Source organism: Sturnus vulgaris, chromosome 1, assembly GCF_052056855.1.
Source record: "Sturnus vulgaris isolate bStuVul1 chromosome 1, bStuVul1.hap1, whole genome shotgun sequence".
In the NCBI taxonomy this organism is placed as follows: Eukaryota; Metazoa; Chordata; class Aves; order Passeriformes; family Sturnidae; genus Sturnus; species Sturnus vulgaris.
In genome coordinates this window covers 140379550-140401236 of record NC_142243.1, presented here as the reverse complement: position 1 = coordinate 140401236, position 21687 = coordinate 140379550, and the positions used below count along the sequence as shown (strand labels likewise).

Genomic DNA, 21687 nt, shown 5'->3' with positions numbered 1-21687 from the left:
AGCAGATACACTGAAGAGACCTCTAAATGTATTTGGTTGGGCTGCGTTGTTGTCCTCATCAAATTAGAGCTGTGTTTATATTTTCAAAAATTTTAATATCTTCACAACTTGCAAAATCTCTGTTACTGTATTTTTGTATATATATTTAAAGTCGAAGTATACATAAACATCAAGAAAAATTGATTCCATATGTGTCAGCTCTAATACATATCCTCTGTAAAATATCTGCATAGTAGATCTGAACTAAGTGGTTGTGTCATAGAATTAAACTGTATTCTTGAAAAGATACAGAAGGAGGAAAAAAGAGTTTGTGGAAACTTTGACAGGACCACTGCGGCCTTATTTCTGAGAGAAAGCCACCATCCAGACACTTTTTACAGAATTTGAGACCCTTTACTTGTACATTAGGCATCTTCTCTTATTTAATATACTCAGACATCGTTGCCTGAATTATTTATGGATAAAATGAACACATGAAACAATTTCAGGGCCTCTTTCTGATTCATTATCATGTTTAACTTGAGCTGTTTTATTGTATTTACTGTAGAAACACAGGTTTTAACTCTAACCAAAATTTTAATTTCAGTTGAAATCAAAAATATGTTAGCATTCTGATTTAGAATGAAATATATGTCATATTGTATCTTGTTTGTTGCGTGAATAGATAACAGAATATTCCTAAACTGATATTTTCAGAAAACTGAACTAGTAAATGCCTTAATTATAAGGGTTTGTTGCAATATATCTTTGTACAGATGCCATTCATCTTTTTAAACTACTTTTTATCTCAAATAATTTTTCTTCATTAAAACACCATTATTTGCTAATGTTCACTTAAGTGAATGACTCATGAATGAACAGAAGTGTTGCTTTTCAAGCTACAAGTCTGCAGTTGGAATGTTCCCTGACATGCAGCATAGAGGGATGGAGGCTTTGTTTTTGTTTCACTTTAACAATGGAAACCATTTAACAGAGGAGCAGGAAAAAGGACCTTCATTTTTAATATTCTTCATCTTGTAAATTGTCAGCAATTACAAGATGTTCTAAATCTAAATTTTTGAAGCACCGAAGTATGTGCATAATCAAAATATTCTGCTTTTTTTCTTGTTTGCCTGTTTGTTTTCATTTTTACTGATTTTTCTGAAGAAGTTATAGCTGTTGAAGTTTGGTGAAATGTAAAAATTTTCTTCAGAGAAATATTAATCTAAAACCAGATAAATTGCATGCTGTTTGTGAATAGCACAGTAGAAAAATACTTGCATTTAGGAATTTTGCCAAAATAACTATGCCAAGTGAATATCAGACAGAATGAATTGAATTTCTACTGCATTTGCCTGTAGAAATAAAATTGGAATATAATTTAATAATAGTAACAGGTTATATAATCTTTACTTTCAACTTAAAAGTGGACCCCTACTTCTTGGAAGTGATTCACTATTATTCAGTTCATACACTATAATGTCCAGTAATAATAAACAGTCAAGGAAAGAACTACATAACTAGAGGAGAAAAACAGTAATCTTAAACACACCTATTGTATCAGACTAATAGCACTACAGTAAATCTTATAATGCATATCTTTAAAGGTTTATTATGGCAAATTGTTGAAGACAGCATGAAAACAAGTACTATTCAGAAAAAATTTGTATATACATAATATATATCATGCAAAAAATGTATATCATGCTGTAAAAAAAAAAAAAAAAAAAAAAAAGAAAAAGAAAGAAAAGCTAGCTAGTGACAGAGCAAAATTTTAAAAGGGAGAGAGTAATGGCTGCCATAATTTCTCTTGCAACAATGCTGCCTACGGGGTTACATCACTGTGCAGGAATGAGCTCCCTGCAGGCGCAGAATAACCCAGGTCAAGTCTTGTTTCTTCCATAAGTAATTTGAGGCTTAAGGTAGAGGGATGAGCTCAGCTAATGACAAATCAGAAAAAAGAAATATTTTTAAGAAGGTTGTTGTCAGAAAGTGGAGGAAATGGAGGACATTAGAGAAGTATTAGAATGTGGGAGAAAGGAGATCAAATGCAGCAGGAAGACTTACAGAGTGGGTATTTTAACAGTTCAGGAATTGAATTTTTGTGCAACTTAACAGTAAATTTCACTATCTACTTCTGGTGTTTTGGAACTCTCAGTTGTAAACATTTTTTATCATTTATCTTAGAGCCTTCCCACTTTTACTTTCTTAAAAATGTAGTTGTTCTTGGACTGAAGTGTTTACCAATGTATTTATGTTTTAAATTTATGTTTTAAGTTTTGAAGATGCCTTAGCAATACACCTAGATGACATACATGAAATCCTGAAGGATTACATAATACCTTTTTCAAGTATTTTATTTAATAATGCAATTACTTTGTTTTTGAAAGTGCTACTGAAATAATTACATTTAATTGTTGTGTTAGATAGCCTGATTTTAATTCCAGGTATATGTAATTTTAAAAATTTATGAAAACTGGAATAAACAAGAATCTAAGTACCTGCAGTAGAATCTTAAACTAGTTTCTGGTGAACCTAATCAGATATAGATGAGCATTAGAAGTCAGGTAAGCCTTAAATCAAAAATATTGACTAAAATCCATGTTATTCCATGACACTGTGAACAGTAGTGCATGATTTTGAGGACAGCCATAATAGTATGAGAATATGATGATAGGTTTCACAGCTCTTTTTTGTCTTTCTTTTCTCATTCTGGCTTCTTTTACTAAAAGATAGATAGTTTATGGATAATGAATCTGTGGCAAAAATTAAAACACTTAACACAACTGCTTTCCTTTCTCAATCTCACTTTTTTTTTTCTTTAAATAATACCTAAATGACAAAGTAATACTTCATGAGTAATCACATTATTATAATAGTAGGGTATTGACTTTTTGTTTATTCTCCATAGCTGATGTAAAGAAACAATGTTCAGATGTTGAATAAAATAAGAAGCAAAGACTAAAATCATGACTGTTGTGTCTCCTAGGTTACAAACTGTCTCTCAATTTATTATGCTTGATCTTTTTCTGTACTGGTAACGCCAAAACTGTATATGTAATAAATCCCGAGAAACATTCAGAAACATGGAATAGATTTTTACTGATTATCCTACTTATAAATAGAGGCTGACAAATCTGCCAATTTGTTATACATTTTCCTCTTGAAAAAGTACTTAAATATTCAGCAAGAAATTTATTATTCTTTTGTCTGTTTACCTGAAAACTTAGCATATTTACAGTATTTGCAGTTTGCATATTTATAATTTTATATTTTGCACTATTTCCTTTATTTCTGACTTTTTTTTTGCTTTAATTTAAAGTCAGGAATGACATTGATTATAAAGCATATATTATCATACTTTAAAAAGTTTTGATTTATTTTTTTTAGTGTATTTATTTTAATGCCTGTAATCAGATGTTTAGTAAACTGGGCATTTTCTACAATAGAAGTAAATCAGGTCTACTTTAATAACTCTATAGTACTTTCAGGTAAACTTTAGTATTAACTAGTATATGAATAGTAAAAAACATTTCCTAAGGTTTCTCTAACACTGATTTTCTTTTCCCTTTTCTCATTATCACTATTTTCAAATATTTTTATTAGGACAAAGGAGAAGCACTATCAGAACATTACTTTTATCATAATGATTTGAGGATCAGGACTACTTTTTCCTTTTTTTTTTTTTTTTTTTTTTTCTCAAAGGATATTTTGAGGGTATTTTTTGCCTTTTAAAGTATTTTATGTATTTTTTGACTAACATTTTAGACAGCTTAGTCAAAAACACTTAAAAAGTAAAACTAACAAAGAAAAGTATAGCATTCTTTGAAAAGTCTTTCTGTTAGATACAATTCTTATATATAATGGAGCAGCTCTTTTCTTAGATTATTACAAAGTATTCTGATTTCTTTCTAGGACCTTACTCATTATTAATGTTATGTACAAAGTTCCATACTTCTCCTCAGGGTGTGGGGGCCGTATCTAACTGAGCTTCTCTCACTTGTGCTGGTTACATAACTGACAGTGATTTTAAGAGTTGTTTGGATATCTCATCAATGAAAACTATATAATAAGACAGCAAAAAATATGATTTTCAATAAATACTTAAACTCAGAGGAAAGATATCTTATGCACACTTTTCTTTTTTGTTCATTGTTGAGCTAACTCCGTGTTTTCACATTTCTTGAACTTGTGACTCTATCCTCTTCATCTCAGTGTTCAATACCTAACCCTTAATTCATTCTTCTTTCTCAATTCCTCATGACATCTAAACATCCTTATAAAACAGATCTCTCGATATTCTCTCTCTTATGTATCAAAAATAATTTCTGTTATTTCATATGGGATAGACCCAGCAACTTCTGGAACAATAGTTTTGTTCAGTTCTGAATATTAGTATTTAATCTCAAATGAAGGTAAATGAGGAAATGATGAAATATAATTAAATTTTTAAAGGTCTGTAAGATCTCATATTTTGTTGTCAATTGTGACATGATTAAATGATGTAAATTCACTTCATTTGGAGAACACCTTTAAAAGATGTCCCAATAAATTAAAATGCAAAAATGAAGAATGAAGGTTATTTGACTAACAAGACATAAGGAAGTGTGGTTCCCATACATGGATAATACTAGAGAAGCTTTCAGTAAAGGCAGATGGATAGAAGAAAAGAGCTGTTTAGGTTAGTGTGTAAAATAAATGCCAACATTTTCACTTCACAAACAATAATATCAGGAATACCTTTCATCTCTGCCCCTAAGAGAAAGGCTACATTCACATACTGTGTCCTTGTCTGAATTAAAAAATAATCCATCAGACTGAGTAGATCATGAAACAAATAATTGATTCTGAATTATCTACATTTGCATTACGTATGGTTTGAGAAATTTCCTTGGACTCTGTCTGGTCTAGTCCTCTGGCCTAAATGCCATCGTTACTCATACAGTTCTAACTTGTCAAAACGAACTGTCAGTAATTTTTAATACTTTTTCTTCAAAAGGAGATGGAACACGTTTTGTACACCTAGTTGATCTTCTCAGTGTTCCTCTTTTTAAAGGAAGCTAATTTGTTTGTAGTAAAACCACTTGGCACATTTAAGAGTTAGAAGGAAGATCTGAACCAAAATTCTAATGTGAGCACAACCTTTGATGTGTTAGCTGGGGAATATTTATCCCAGTTTTACTCAACTCTTTTTTCATAAAAAAAAATCCAGTTTAAAATGCTAATGAGTCACTGTTGGCAGCTTGTTAGTCGTAAAGGAAAAAACAGTTACCCATCAGCTCTGTAGAGAACAATGCTGTCTATGGAGTTAAAAGAATAGCAGAAATACCATCTGGGGCAAAGCAACTATGTAAGCTAACAGCAAAGAATGTTCAGTGCATTAATCTATCAGTAGTATCTTTTATGTTTCTCAATCAGCTTTGAGTCACTGAAAGGTTTCTGTGTCTGTGTAGCCTCTGAAGTGTAACCTCTGCCACTATTTTCATGCTCGAAACTTCTAGAAAAATATATAAGCAACTAAGCAACTAACTTCTTCGTCTTCACTGTTTTTAAATATCTTTTTTAAACTCTTGGTATTTCAGTTAAGGGGGATTCTGCATCTCCAGTGTTACTGAATTAATATATCTGGAGTTAGCCATATGCTTCTCTTTGTTCTTCAGTACTACTGTATAATAACAGCTAGACTTTCAAATTAGGTATATGATGTTTCATCTTTAAAGAATTATTCAGCTATTTCAAGGAATTCAGCAGAGAGCTTCTCTCTGTGGGCCATGAATTAAAAAAAGATTTAAAATAACTTTACCATTCATCCTGAACAGTTTTAGTACAGCTTGAGCAGCTGTCAAGATGGGGTTCTTCTGAAAATAGCAATAGAAATGCCCCAAGCCCTGTTTTGTCCAGGGCTGTGTCTTCTTATATCTTTTTATGAAACTCAAGCCCTGTAAAGAATAAAAAAATTGCCAGGAAATAATTCTTCTCTTTTCAGCTGAGGTCATCTTGACAGGTTAATTAACTTGGTTGAATACTAAATAACATAAATCTCTGTTTTCAATAATACATTGGTATGTAGATTTGTTTCACTACTGTGCTCATGTTTGACACTACTGACAACTAAAATAAGCATAGGTAGATTTTTTGCCATTTAATGTAAAGATTCTGTATTCATTTATTCCTGTTCTTTTCATCTCACAGAACAACCTGCAGAAAAGAAATCTCATTTACAGCTATGGTTTCAAAGGTTCTGACACTAAGTTATTATGCTCATTCTTCATTGCTAGAGCAGGATTTCATGTCAAATTAGGTAATTTATTTGGTACTCACAGGTTATTAATACCCTTCATCCCCGATCTTTGACTAATTTTGTTTTATAATAATATTTCATGCAATTATTTTTCTCAAGTTTTGCTAGCCTGGAAATTGGAATGTTATATTTCTTATTTCTCATCTCAAATCTTCTACTCAGTAAAACCTTCACATTTACTCTCTTTTAATACCTTTTTTTTTTTTTTTGTAATTTTCACTTGTCTTTGCAAAAGTGGTATATTTTGATGCAGTATTACAAGTTAGAAGTTACATTAAGATCCATGGGTCTCATCTGGATTCATAGAACTACAAAAGTCTTTTACATCCATGTCATAGAAAAAATGGAATTACGACTGGTCTTATGGTACAGTACAAAAATAGAGATATTCACAATGGGCAAAAATGTCATGAAAGCAGTCATGAAACATAGTTAGCCTAAAGTAGTCTAGAATCCTAACTTAGTGTGAAGTCAGCGATTTATTACCAGGATATTAGAATATACTTATTTGTCACAAAGTCCTTACAATAAGAGTTTAAATGAAGGTCCTGAAAAAACAATTACCATCAGAATTGATCATAAAAAGTACCAGAAGTTAGAGCAATAAGTACGAGCATAACCTTAATCTATAATGAACATCTTGGAATTATTTTCTTAGCTAGCTTAATAGAAAAATGTTAAAGGAAAGAATTCAACTAAAATTAATGAGAAAAATAAATAAACACCTTACTTTTAGAAGAAATGCAATAAACCCAGAATAGAATTGAAGAGAACTTAAGTAATAATTGCTCTTCCAAATACAGGTGCTGATAGTGATTGAGGTTTTTGTTGGTCTGAGAGGTGTTTTGATTTTTCTTTCTCTGTTTTTTTTTTTCCTCTTGATATTGGAGAAGTAATGATAGCAACTACTATAAGGAGGTCTTTATTTCCTCTGACATAGAACATCTCTAAAGATATATAAAATAGTGGGAAAATAAATCCAACAATAAACGTTCTGGAAAATATTAATGAATCTCTAACTTTTTTGCATCTTAGGAAACTTGCTCATCTGCATGAATCAGTGGAAATTCCAGTACAGTTCTCCAATGTTCACTTAACAGGAACTATGTACACCATTATATATACTTTTTATAACAAACATAATGAAGTACTTCCCACATGCACCTAAACGGCAGTTGTCAAAATTTATTTGAAAATAAATAGTGCTGAACCCATCATTTTGGGGTGTTGGATTGTTTTGGTTTTATCTTTTTTTCCCTCTTTTTTTTTTTTTTTTTTTTTTTTTTTTGTTTGGTTTGCTTTTCATCTTTGTTTTGCTTTTAATGTTTTGTTTTTTTGTTTTTTTTTAATATACCTCAGTCACACTAAACTTCCTCTGGAAAGCAGAGTAAAAACTACCAAAAAATCCTGCGAATTCCCAAGTTTGTTATTTTTTTCTTTTTTTTTTTTTTTTTTTTTTTTTAATCTCTTTCTTAAATTTGAGATAAAAAATGTGTCACAAGCCTGGTATATCCTGTTTTTAAATGAGATTTACTTCCTTTATACTGTCACTGATTAATGTGGAATTCTGTTACAACAGAACTACAAATTTATAATATAGCTTTATAACGTTCTTCATTAATTCAGTTTTATTTTTCAGTTTAGAAATCTTACATAGGGATAGAAGAAGTGTCTATTATTTTAAAAATAGCTTTCATTACTAGTAATGGGAAGTTCACAATTGGTCATGCAATATAGTTAGTGTTCCAAACATATAACTGTTATACAGAGTGGGAGGAAATAATCAAGACAGAGGGATTTGAAGTAACAGGATCATAGAACAGCCCAAGTTGGAAGGGAATTTGAAAAATCATCTGATCCAACATTTCATGGCAAAGGGAGCTGAGATGGGATTATCTAGCAACCTGTTCAGTCACATTTTGAAAACATCCAGTGATGTAGACTCCTATCACATCCCTGAATGGATTGTTCCGGGGAATGCTTGTTCTTATGCTCAAAATAATTCTTTCTTACGTCATGATGAAACCTTTCCCAGTGCAGCTTGCACTCATCATCCTTTGTCCTCTCCGTGTGACTCCATGTGAAGAGCCTCCATTAGTTTTGTAGCCACCCTCAAAGTACTGGAACACTAGGATGAGCTTCCCCCGCTGCCTGAGCTTTCTCTTTTTCAGGAGCTAATGCCAACAACATTTCCTCATAGAAGAGGTTTTTTCAGCCCTTTATTTTCATGACCTGCCTTTGCAGTCTGTCTGAATCTTTCTGTATCTTTCATGTGCAGCCTGGCAAACACTACATAGAGTGAGATGATCACATCTCTCCCACTGCTAATAATGTTTCTGCAGATGCAGCCCAGGATCCATTTTGCTTTACTGTTGCAGCCACACACTGCTGGCTCACAGTCAGCTTCTTGTCCACCAAGATCCCCAGGTGCCTCTCAGTGACACTGCTCCCCAGCCACACAGATCATGGCTTGTTCTGGGCTCCTTGGTTCTGTCACCCCAGAGGCAGAACCTTGCAGGTGTTTTTGTCAATCTCATACAGTTCTTTCTCACTTGCTCCTCCAGCCTGCCCAGGTCTCTCTGTAAGATGTCTCTTCCTGCTCATGTCTGCCTCACACCAGTCTGGTGTCATCAGCAAACTGGGTGAGGCTGCTTTCAATCCCAACATCCTGATAATTTATGAAGATATTCAACATCATTACTGATCCTTAGGGAATGCTGTTGAGATAGGCTTCCAGTCTGAGTGAAAACTCTTGATCCCCACCCTTTTAGTGCAGCCTGTTGACCCATTCCCTACACATCTTGAAGACCACCCACCCAATCTGAACCCTTTTGTTCAGGAAAAGGCTGTGGGAAATGGTATTGAATACTTTGCTGAATTTCATGTAAGCAACATCCACTATTTCTCTCCTTGTATATAGTAGAAGAAAGTCAAAAGAAAAGAACAAAAAAAGTCAAAAGAATTCAAAACTAGGGTCTGAGAGTTTTATGAAAATGAAAGGAAGTACGGTAAGAGAGTGGGATTTTAAAGTTATTTTGCATTTTCTGGAGTAAGACTGGGACATTACTGAAAGATGATCTGTAATGAATTTTCACCTGTTGAAGTTGTATAGGTTTTGTAAAGTCCACACACAGCTGCAGAAACTGCACTGTGATCTTAGTTACCTCATATGTTAAATTGCTTCAGTTTTATTCTCTCTGAACAGGAAAGAGAGATTGACCTTTCTAGTGAAGTATTCTGCTTCCACTCTGCCATAAAGCAACATTCAATTTTTAATTAAGAACCAAGACATATATTTTAATTAAATGCAACTAGAAAAGTATTTCCTTGAGCATGATCTGAATCACTGCAGACTGACTGGTTGCACATTTGATATAAAGTAATCTTTTACAGCTCAGTTTTTATTCCTCATTTGGCGAATCCTGTTTATAGTCAGAAATATGATAGGATAGGGAAATTAATTCCTTTGGAGCATGTTCAAAAAAGTCTGCTACATGCTGAATGGATTATGAATTTCTTGCAAAATCAAGAAATTCTCAGACAAAAATTTTTTAAAAGTGTTATGCCATCTTATCCTTGAACATAAATTTCGTTTATGGTTTTTTTTATGTCTTTTACATAAGACTGAGGGAAATTGGGAGGGAACAAAAGATAATATAGACTTGAATAGCACCAGATTTAGACTCCTCCTCCTTCTATGACTACACATAAGTAAAATTGCAGCCATCAAACTAATATATGTGGAGGTTCATGTACTACTAATACTGTAAATTCTGATTGTTTTATCATGATTCATACAAAAAAATACAATAAGAAAATGTAGGATTTTTTTTTTAAGGAAATTTGTTGCCTCAAATGAATGAGGCAAAATGCAGAAAAATATATCAGGGTATTAGAAGCATTTAAAATTTCAAAGGAAAAAACAGTCCAAACCGTCTAAATGTCTTTTCTTATTAGCAATTCCATGCTTTGGAGATTTGTTTGTGGAGGCTATTTGAGGAAAATTAGAAGAGAAAAGGAGAGCAGAGTAGTTTGGGTGGCAGGTGGTTTTTTTTCCCCAAAAAAGAACTAAATGAAACACTGCTCATGTATTTTTTTTCTTGTTTTACTCTTCTTTTTGCAGTGAATTCTCTACCAAATGTCACAGTCTTCATGAAGTCAACCATTCTTAGAAAGCTTTCCTCTTGCCACATTTTTTGCTGAATTGCAGTGCCCATTTTCCAGAGTTCATTATGAAAAGTAATAACTGCGCATAGTTTGTTTTCCCAGCCTCTCTGTAGAGTAAATGCCTCTTTTTGCCTTTCATAATGAAAATACAATATTTTTTCACATTTTGAGAATGCAGAGTAAAAGATTAAGCCTGAGCATAGTGAGATTTTTGGTTGCCGTGTGGTTGCTGAAAGGTTTGGCAGCCGTTGTGCCGACTGCCTTCAACCAGAGGAGATTAATCTCTTTGGGATTCCACTGGGAAGGAAAGAAAGAATGGAAAACATTACAGAGAGTCAAATTCCAAGCAATAAATTTTTGAAGTTTGTTTTGTTTTGTTTTGTTTTTTAATTGTACAAAAGCTATATTTATAATGTCCCCATGGATTGATATCTGTAATATTTGTATTATTTTTATTTATGTGGAATTTTTCTATTTAGTTAAATGTATGATGCTTTAATGTTACCTAATTAATTTAATCATAACAAAATAAAAATGGTAAATAATACATATTTTTATGTGTTACAATAAAAAGGGATCATTCATGTTTTTAAAGGAAATTTGATTATATATATGACATTTAATCTCTTTGCTATATCATCTTTTGTAATTTTTATATGTTTATAGTTATTCAAGTGCATGACTGCAGTTTTCAACAAGCTAATAAAGAGAAAGCTTTGAATTAGATCGATATAACACCTGCAAAGATATTCAGCATTTCTTTGTTTTAGTTAAGGAGGTTTATTTTAAATTTCTATGTCATATTTACTGATTTTTTTAAATTTATTTTTCTTTTCTTTTCTTTGCTATAAATAAATCTAGCTGGTCATTGTGGGATCCCAGATGTTATAGTCAATGGACAAGTAATAGGAGAAAATTATGGCTATAGAGACACAGTTGTTTACCAGTGCAGTCCTGGTTTTCGGTTGATTGGCTCTTCTGTACGAATCTGTCAGCAGGATCACAACTGGTCTGGCCAACTTCCATCCTGTGTGCGTAAGTAAGCATGGCAACACACCCTGGTTTATGTTACAGGAATATCTGTGTGCAGATGAGGATTGAATGATCCTCAAAATATGGGGCCGCATAAAATCTATGGTTCATCTATCAGGTGAAGTCAAATGTTGTCACCTAAAATTTCTGCATCTTTTGGCTACTGAATACCTGCTGTTATGGATATGAAAATTCTTCAGAAAGTGATAAGACTTGTAAATGCCACTACTCAAATTTGAAAATTACTTCATGACCAGTAGTAGCTTTTGGAAATATTTAATGTATATTTACCTTCAGTTATGATTTCATTTATTTATTTAGATAGTTTCAGTTTTAGTTAGATAAGTAAACTATCAACACTGCAGATTAAAATGTTTTACAAATTATATTTTCTTTTCTTATTCTTCTTCCTCACAGAGATTCTGTTTCTTTGATTTGTGGTTTTGGGGATCTTTTGAGTGAATATTGTGCTTTGTTAATGAGGTTTCTTTTGCATGATAAGTGTGTCAAGCCATCACGTGAAAGATCTTTAAGTAATAACAAAAAATGATGTATTTAATTTAGGAAAATTTGAGATTTCCATAAGCACTTTCAAACAAATTACCAGAATTTTCAGGTTTAGTAATAGAAGCATATTGAAACTATATTAATCAGCTTCCAAATATCCTATAGCTGTATCTTTGTGGCAGAAATATCAAGTCAGAGCACACAATGTTAATTCATTTATTCAGTGATGTTTTAATTTTAATTTTTAGTTATCGATTAACCTTTTCTTTTACCAATGGATTGTTACAAAATAGAAGAAAATGTTTTGAAAAGTGTTTTTTGATAACTCTGTAAATATTAATCTGTGTCCAATTTTCCTTGCTTTTTTTTATCTGTTTTTTGTGGGTGCAGAAAAGAAACTTTACCTTACGTAGACAGTTTTTGTACAAACGTAAGAAAATTTTCACTGTGCCAATAATTCTGGTTTTTTTCAAAAAATAATAATAAATTTATAGCTCCACTAAGGCCTGCTATTTAGGCCACAAGGATAAAATATTGAGTTGACACTAAGACAAATTTGTAAGAAATAATACCTGAGGAACTAAGGTAGTGAAATATTTCCTTTCAAGTTCAGACTGTACATAATGAAAATCTAGTGCTTACTTTTCTCCTGCTTCTCCAGAACAGTTTTCTTCATTTGCTTTCATTACTGCATGTCAAATTCTATTCAGTTTACTTAAAAATTTAAGTTCTTGAACATGAATACATCATGGAAAGTATGCAGTATCTTATGATATCAAAACTTGAAAATACTATTATATAATTATTATCTATTGCATAATAAGTAATGAAAAGTGAAAACATTTTGTTCTTTTTTGGTTGTTTTTTTTTTGACTGGTGCTATGCTAGCCGTCAGCTGTGGTCACCCTGGTAGTCCTATTTATGGACGAACAAGTGGAAATGGTTTCAACTTCAATGATGTTGTGACATTTTCATGTAATACTGGGTATGTTATGCAAGGACCAACCAAAGCTCAGTGCCAAGCGAATAGGCAGTGGAGCCACTCACCTCCAATATGCAAAGGTAAGAATGCAGCATTTATAGGGTTCTAACTAAATGTTGTAAAATTGAGGCTGAAAAATAAACAGAGGGTAAGGGAACACAAGACAGAGTGATTCCTCTCTCACCAACAGAGAGACTGATTAACAAAAATAATAATCTCATCATTAAACACTTTTTGTGATGATTTTTTACACTCAGGTTGCCAGGATAGTGTGTCTGTAGATTGTATTTCTTTTTTAAAAATTGTTTCTACAAGTTACTTAAGCAAAATTATGGAGAGATAATTAAGAGCTTAAATTCTGAAATAATTTTCTCTGCATTTTTAGCCAACATAGTTCTAACAGACACATAAGAAAACCTGCTTTTTTTTCATTTTACATTTCCATTGCTGCTCCACTGAGCATCTTGACTTTGACAATTGTTATTCTAATTCATTAACATTGTCCATTTGTGTTGGTTCTAGATACTATATGTACAATTCTTTCAGTTAGAAGAATTATGCTATGAAATTAGTGCTGTTTGAGTTTTCATAAGGAGTTTTAGGAAGGTTTTGCAACCCCTGTCCTTTTAAAATTGCTTATGTGCTTTTTGAAAAAATGATTTTATTTAGAAAAATGTACTTTTTTTCTGCAACCTGCATGCACACATGCAGAAATTCTAATGATTGGTTTTCAGCATCTTCTCTGCAGATTCTATTAATTTTTATTTGTGCATAAATGAAATTACATGTTTTTGTAGAAATTTTATTGACTATATTTTCATTTCAATAAGTGTTCTCCACTTTTATCTGATTACTTTCCCCTAAGAGATACTGCCAAGTAGTTTAGAGAATTTAAATTTCCAAGAAACCGTTGTTGATGAGAAGATATTATTTTCTAAATTTACAATACTAAATATGTACTGTATATCTCGGATACCTACTTAATCTCATTTTCAATTCAGTTGCTATCAGTCACCTTGGTATTCTTGTATTGCAGGGTAATGTGCTGCCAAAGTGCAATTTATTGGCATGTAGGGATTGGTAAATAAGTTGATCAGTTTACTCTTTGAAATTTTATGCAGTCCTGAAATTGTATATTGGTTTTAAGAGAGAGTTTAAAAACAAAAATATCTAATCTTGTGTTGGGCATCATTAATCATGTTTGCAATGTGCAGTGAAATCCATTCTAATGAATATGATTTTATATGCTTTGAAGTTTAATAATAATAATAATAATAATAATAGTAATAAACTGTTACCTTGCATATTTGTAAACTACTAAAAGTGCAATATTATAGAAAAGGTTGCATACCATTGTGAAGACTTTGTTTTTGTCCCATAAATTTTTCATATAAATTCAGCAGTGTACTTGCTGTTGTTATACTATTTAACTTTGTTAAATATCTAGTTTCTTAGCCAACCATCATAATTGTGGAAACCTATTGAAATGGTCAAAAGTCCTTGTATTTTATTCAAGTGCTCACTACTCCAGAAAAATGAATATTTTTTTTTCATTACTTTAAATATATGCTTAGTAACATGAACATGGACAACATTCTCAGGCACATGGTGTGATTCTCAGGGCTGTCCTGTGCAGGGTCAGAAGCTGGACTTCAATGATCCTTGCAAGAGGAAAAAAAAGAAAAAACAGAGAAATCCAGCTCCAGGAAGAAAAAAAAAATCAATATTGACCATCAATGTAGCTAACAAATTGTTCTGTCCTTTACTGTTCAAGAAGTCAAATACAAGCAGAAAGCTATTTCTGTCCTTGGAAAAAGTATGTTTTCTAGGCTTGTGGTACCAATATTTGAGGCCTGCTAGAAGCACACAAGCGGACTACAACATTTAGAATAGTGGCTAGAGAGGATATGAGCCATAAAATGACTACATTGAGTGATTTAGGTAGGAAAAATTATCTTGAATTGCATCTGGCAATACCATTTTTCCTTTGCAGATTACAGAGCTTTTCAGCATATTTTGATAATTTCATATGCAGACATCCATGCACATTTACCTCTGAAATTCAACAAATGCGAATGCAGGGTCCTGCACCCGAGGAAGAGAAACCCCAGGTACCCCCATGTACCAGCACAGGCTGGGGGTGACCTGCTGGAAAGAAGCTCTGCAGAGAAGGACCTGGGGGTCCTGGTGGGAAACAAACTGGCCACGAGCCCAGCAGTGTGCCTGTGTGACCGAGATGGCCAGTGGTGGCCTGGGGTGCACTAGGAAGAGCAGTGTCAGCAGGCTGAGGGAGGTGATCCTGCTCTACTCAGCCCTAGTGAGGCACACCTGGAGAACCTGGAGCAGGTCCAGCAGAGGGCTACAAAGGTGGTTAAGGGATGGAGCATCTGTCTCAGAGGACAGGCTGAGGCAGCTGGGACTGTTGAGTCTTGAGAAGAGGTGACTGAGAGGGGACTTAATCACCATCAGTAACTGAAGGGAGGGTGTCAGAGGATGGATCCAAGCTCTTCATGGTGGTGCCAAGGATGAGAGGCAGTGGGTAGGAACTGATGCACAGGAAATTCCATTTGAATACACATAGAGATATATAGATTTGCACACAGGTGTATGCAAGTGCATGTATATAAACGTGCAATTGATTATAAGCATGTAGGGATAGTAGCTGTTACGGGCTTTGGTTTCCTAGATTAACTTTGAATAAGTGATATGTTTCCTTGACCAAGGGAAACCACATGAAAACTGTTAAAATAATCTTCTTGACCCCCGAAAGAAGTATCCTGATGAACTCACAGATAGCTGTAAGACACAAAAAAAGGGGGGAAAATCCATATTCTGAATTTTTCAAAAACATAAATTTAAAAATGCTAAGAACTCAAAAAATGCATCAGTATTCTTAACCATTAAAGTTAACCTCTATTTTTAAAATCTCCTACCCATTTGTTGGGGTATGTTCTTATTCTGTCAAATTCACCGCAGTCTTACCTAACTGACTTTGTGCCCTTTAGCTCAAAACATGTTGGTATTGGAACATAAGTATGTTCTCAGTTCTGTGTGTGTTAGACCAAAGTCACATCTAGCCACAAAATACGTCTTTATTTGTGGACAATAGTGTGTGTCAAGGCAGGAATATAATTCATTTTATTGGTATGTTCAGCAACTTTTAGTGGCCAATAATTTTACGGTATTATCACACTGTAAAGAAGCATTTCCTTTTATTTGCTCTGGGCTTGGCATCTTCTGGCTTTAGTGTCTCATCGTTTCAGGTCTTCTTTCTAATTCACTACCATTATATAAAAAAGTTAGGGTATATAAAACCATGGTAACAACACATTGAATATTTCTTATACAAAGAATAGGAGACTATTTTAGGAGACTGATTAGTATGGCTCTCACGTCTGTGCTCTTTTTCCTTTTAGTGGTCAATTGTTCTGATCCTGGAATTCCTGCAAATTCTATAAGAGAAAGTAAAATCGAACATGGAAATTTCACGTATGGAACAGTGGTATTTTATGACTGCAATCCTGGATATTTTTTATTTGGCTCTTCAGTTTTAATTTGTCAACCAAATGGCCACTGGGACAAACCTCTACCTGAATGCATTAGTAAGTAGATAATGAGTTTGCTTCTACAAACAATGTGGACTGGACGAGGTATTATTTTACACAACATTTTCATCAGACTCATGACAGCAATTACAATAATCATATTTATAAACATTTGTGTGTGTGCAGTAGTGATGGAGGGTCTCAGTAGTTGCTGAAGTAGCAGTTACATTATTCTTGCATGTAGCAAATAACATACAATACTTGTGAAAAGCAACAGACAAACAAACATCTCTGAATGCTCCAGTGTAATAATCCCTGATAGCAGGGATAGAAGGTCAAAACCTGTCCATTGAATTCCCCAGTAATTGCACAGTAGACCTCTTAAGATGTCCTCTGGACAATGTCCTCAGTTTACCACACTGATACATGTACCTGAACATCATACTCATATGCAACTTATTCACTAAGGCAAGTGGATCAACACAAATAGGTTATTTTTATTCTGGTTTGTCATGAACAACTTTCTAACTGTGATATAGCCAGAGATGTTTCTTTGACTTTTAATTGGCAGGGACAGTTGATTTACCTGGTTCTCTATTAGTCTGTGGAAAGGATTTCATTTAAGATCCACATTTTTCACTGAGAAAGACTTCTGTTCTAGGAATTAAAGGGAAAATAGGCTAAAGGTTCCTTATTCAGGAATCATGGACTGATATTTATAATACTGTAGCTATTTGTTCTCAAAGAGCTTCACTAGTTCTACTATTGCCTCTCTAAAAATAAGAAAAAATAAACTTTTTAGTTTAAAAAAAGCTAAAAATTTCTTCGGCTAAAAATTTTAGTTATGGAACTTGTCCCTTTCCTTGATGGGATAAGTAGCTTGATTGCAAGTCACAGTTAAAGTGTCTGTTGGTTTCACATTAAATTTAAAGGCAACATTACCATTTCAGAAAGAGAAAGATTGCTTAATGGTAAAATAACTCCAAAGAGAAATGAATTTTAAAGTAAAGTTGTGAAGATTTCTTCTTTCTACATTTGTATTTTAATCTCTTAGTCATTTTTATCTGAATTGTCACAAGAAATTTAATAATATATCTTTTATTCTTCTTTTAAAAGACCTTTGGGAGTAAAAGTGATATATGTAATTTTGAAAGGGCATCTTCTGCTTTATTTGTGTCATTTTTATAGAGGGGTCAATGAATTCTACCTAAGTGGTATCCATGATATTTTGTAATTGTAAGCTTACCAAAACTTTTTAAGAGCCCTTTTTTAAGAGCATCTGGAGTGTTTTGTGAACCATTGCTGGAATGGGACTTTTTGCAATGTATTGGTAGCACAAGGAGTAATGATTTAAACTAAAAAGAGTTAATTTCTATTAGGTATAGAGAAGGGATGTTTTAAAATGAAGGTGGCAAAATAGAAAGGAAGAAAGATGTTAGAATAAAAAAAAAAATAAACTCAATCAATTTTTCATATGAAATCCCAGCCCAAAAACATTAATATCAAATTAAATTTTATAACATGCATAATCAAATTAAGGGTACTATTAAGGATGCTATAATTTTTTAAGTCAATTATTAGGGATCCAAGTCTTCTAGACATAAATGTAACCATAAAAGTGTGTATAGGAAAGCCCAAAGGTGGAAACTCTAAGGCACCAGTATGATATTAACTGTGTCCTGTATGACATCTGAATAGGGCAAAAGTATCAATGAAGAACACTACAGATAATAAAATATTCTGGAATACTGTGAATGTTCTTCACAAGAAAAAGGTCTCATTTTGTTGAAGCCTGCACGACCAACATACTTTTTTATTGACAATGTTCTAAGTTTCCATATTCAAGTCATCCATAAGTGATAGTAGATTTTAGTTAGAAGTAATTGATTAAAAAATAACATGCTGACAAGAAGTGCTTGTTATGTAAAGTTGACTATTCTGGCTGTTTTACTCAAAATCCTCAAAGCCTGTGGTCACAGGGGTCAGCACATTAGATAGGAATCAAAGTCTGTCAATAGCTCACCATATTCCTAAATTCTTTGTGGTCCGGTCAGAAAAGTTATGCACCATAAAAGTTGGACCTTTGGGAGAACATGTAATTAAATGCAAATCAGTATATACATAAATTAAAGCTCTGAGACTAAAACAATCATTTAAAAAATACAAATTGTCACATATGATTTTGATCTTACACTATATTGTACAATCATTGTACTCTTGCATATATCTAAAATACCATGAGATTGAGCACATCCTCAACTCTGATTAGGCTTCTGATCTGGATTTTTCTTTAATAAAAAGTTCCTGTAGAAAATAATATTTAATAGAATGAAATTTTGATAAAAACTACAGTTGTAGGATTCAGCAGTGGGTTCTACTACACTGATATTTGAAGCTCTAATTTGTGAGTTTTTTGATACATAAATACAAATATCTCTGTCCAAGATAATCTGCATACCATGAACAGATGTAAGATAAAAAGAAATCAAGCATCAGGTCTAGATTCAGTTTGTGTACATGGTGGGTTTTGTTTATGAAATTCAACTGTGCATTCCCCAAACTTGATTTATTGAGCTTGTTTTTAAATTAACTCCTTGCTCTGAATTATTAAGAGAGATGAAGTACTGCATATTCTCTACCACAGCAGTGACTTTGGGAGATACTGTGTTCCTGTAATTTTCCTCTGAACAGTACAAGGTGTGTGCATGTGTTCGTGCCATAAAGATCAACTTAGTGAATGAGTGGTTTTGAACATCAATATATGTATTTAAAATATCTTTTTTTGACATCTCCAAACATTTCTTTCACAGCTTTTGGTCTGAAGCATATTTTGCATTCTAACCCCATGATCTTACCCCATCGCCCAAACCCTAAAAATGCTAACCCCTGCACAAAGTTCACGTGTGCAGTTACAAAAATGAAAACTAAAAATTGTTCGATCAGTGATAATAACCTTCTTTCATCTCCAATAATTATGCATTGTAGTGATTGACTGTGGGCATCCTGGAGTTCCCCCGAACGCGGTCCTGTCGGGAGATAAGTACACCTTTGGCTCTACTGTTTATTACACCTGCACAGGCCGGCGCTCGCTGTTGGGGCACTCGTCTCGCACCTGTCAGTTAAATGGACACTGGAGTGGATCTCTTCCTCACTGCTCAGGTAACACATGTCAATTAATGGCTGTATCCTGAAGTTGTTTTAAATAGATTTTGTTTTCTTCAGAAGGCGTTTTAAAAATCTGTAAAATCACATATAAAACTGAATTACTATATCGGTAGAAGTAAAAATAAAAGTAATACCAAAATAAGCATTAAGTATTAGCAAGAAAATAATCTGGAAGAAGTAGACTTTCTTGGTGGCACTTAATATGAACAAGAAATTTCACATTCAGCTAACTGTTGACTGTTGACAGTTGGCTGTTAACAAAACCAGTTTGTTTTGAAAATATTTTTTATGTGATTTCTGGCAAGAGTGTTAATTTCCACAGAGAAATCTTGCAACATTATCTCTTCAAGATGATGGGCTAATTTTCTTCTATTTTTCCTTTTAACTTACAAAAAGTCTACTGGCTTGATGACACTTCAGATATAACTTGATAGTGTAATACATCCATCTGTATAATAAGGCCAGATGGCCACCACATAATTTCAAGACAGGATGCTCTGTTTTTAAGGGAGAGCCATCTAATCCTTGTAATAGTTTAGGCCTCACTGAAGTCAAGATATGTTTTCTGAAAAACTTACTGCTTAGGAAAATTGTGCTTCCCAACTTCAATTTGTTTCACTTTAAGAGCAGTGATCAAGTGAAAAACAGAAATTCAAGTCACACACTAATTTGGGATTTGGTTAAATCCCTTTTCTTATTGCAGACTATGTAAACAAATATTGTGATAAAGGTTAACCATGTTATCATTCTCAGTCAATACTGGTAGAAGTTCTTTCTTGTCTGGCCTATGTTTCATTATTCAATTGGAGAAATCAGAGGGGTTTTTGAATCTTATTTAAACCGATGTAATTTAGAGAATTTAGACATGTTTAATGGCACAAAATAAGAAGAAAATAAGTTACATGCTTTTCTTGGATTAGATCCATTCAAAACCAAAGTGAAAAATAACTGATATGCAAAACCGACTATGCTGTACTAGTTTTACATTTAAAGTCCAAGATTCTTTACAGTACTAGTAAATAAGAGAATCATAGAATGATAGAAGTCAGAAGGACATTTACAAATAATCTAGTTCAACCTCCAGTTATAGGTAGGGACATCTTCCACTAGCGTCATAGAATGGTTTGTGGTGGAAGGGACCTCCAGAGATCATCTAGTCCTCCCTGACTGCAATGAGAAGGGATGTATTCAACTGGATCAGGTTACTCAAAGTCCTGTTCAACCTGACCTTGAGCACTTCCAGGGATGTTGCATCCATAGGTTCTCTGAGCAGCTGTTCCAGTGACTCACTGCACACATCATAAGAAATGTCTGCTTTATGCCCTGTCTAAACTTAGCCTCTTTCAGTTTAAAATTGTCCCCTCTTCTCCTGTCACTACAGACCTTGATAAAAAGCCACTCTACATCTTTCTTCTATGTTTTATGTATTGAAAGGCCACAGTAAGGTCTTCTGGAAGCCTTTATTTCTTCAGGTTGAACAGCCCAAATTCTCTCAGCCTATTTATTAACTTCCTCTGGACCTGCTCTAAGAGGTCTTTGCTCCTGTTGCATTGGCAACCTCAGACATGGATACAGTAGTCCAGGTGGAGGTCTCACATATTCCACATATTCAAAACCTTTTTTGTTGTTTTTTCTTTTCTTCTCCTGCCCTCATCTCTTCAGTGTATTCAGTTATAAACTGATTATCAGCTGCAGTGTCAGAATATGAAATTTTACAGCCCACAGCACAGAAATAGTTGAAAATTAATATGAAATACTAAAATAGAGCTTCTTGGTTAAAGTATTGCATTAAATTCTAAACTGTTGGAAGAATTTTTCGGTATCTGAAACTTCTCCTGCAAACTCAGGAACTTAGAATGTGACAAAACCTAGAAAAAAAATGTACACCTAATTTAATCCTTTAAGCTTGCTATTAATAAAGCAGAAAGAAATTTGCCACAATTAGAGAAAAGATAAAGTTCTTATAATCTTTAATTTTTAAAGATATGTACTAGAAATCAAATTTTAAT

The 21687-nt window shown here is 33.3% G+C and overlaps 1 protein-coding gene across 4 annotated transcripts in view; it reads left to right on the top strand.

The window, feature by feature from the left end:
- CSMD3 (CUB and Sushi multiple domains 3) overlaps positions 1-21687 on the top strand; it is a 587774-nt gene that overhangs the window by 519850 nt on the left and 46237 nt on the right. For all 4 annotated transcript variants that reach the window (XM_088178475.1, XM_014870085.2, XM_088178481.1 and 1 more), the window contains 4 exons: positions 11309-11482; positions 12875-13048; positions 16385-16570; positions 19499-19672. In XM_088178475.1, the coding sequence (XP_088034601.1) occupies positions 11309-11482; positions 12875-13048; positions 16385-16570; positions 19499-19672 (708 nt within the window). The remainder of the gene's footprint in view (positions 1-11308; positions 11483-12874; positions 13049-16384; positions 16571-19498; positions 19673-21687) is intronic.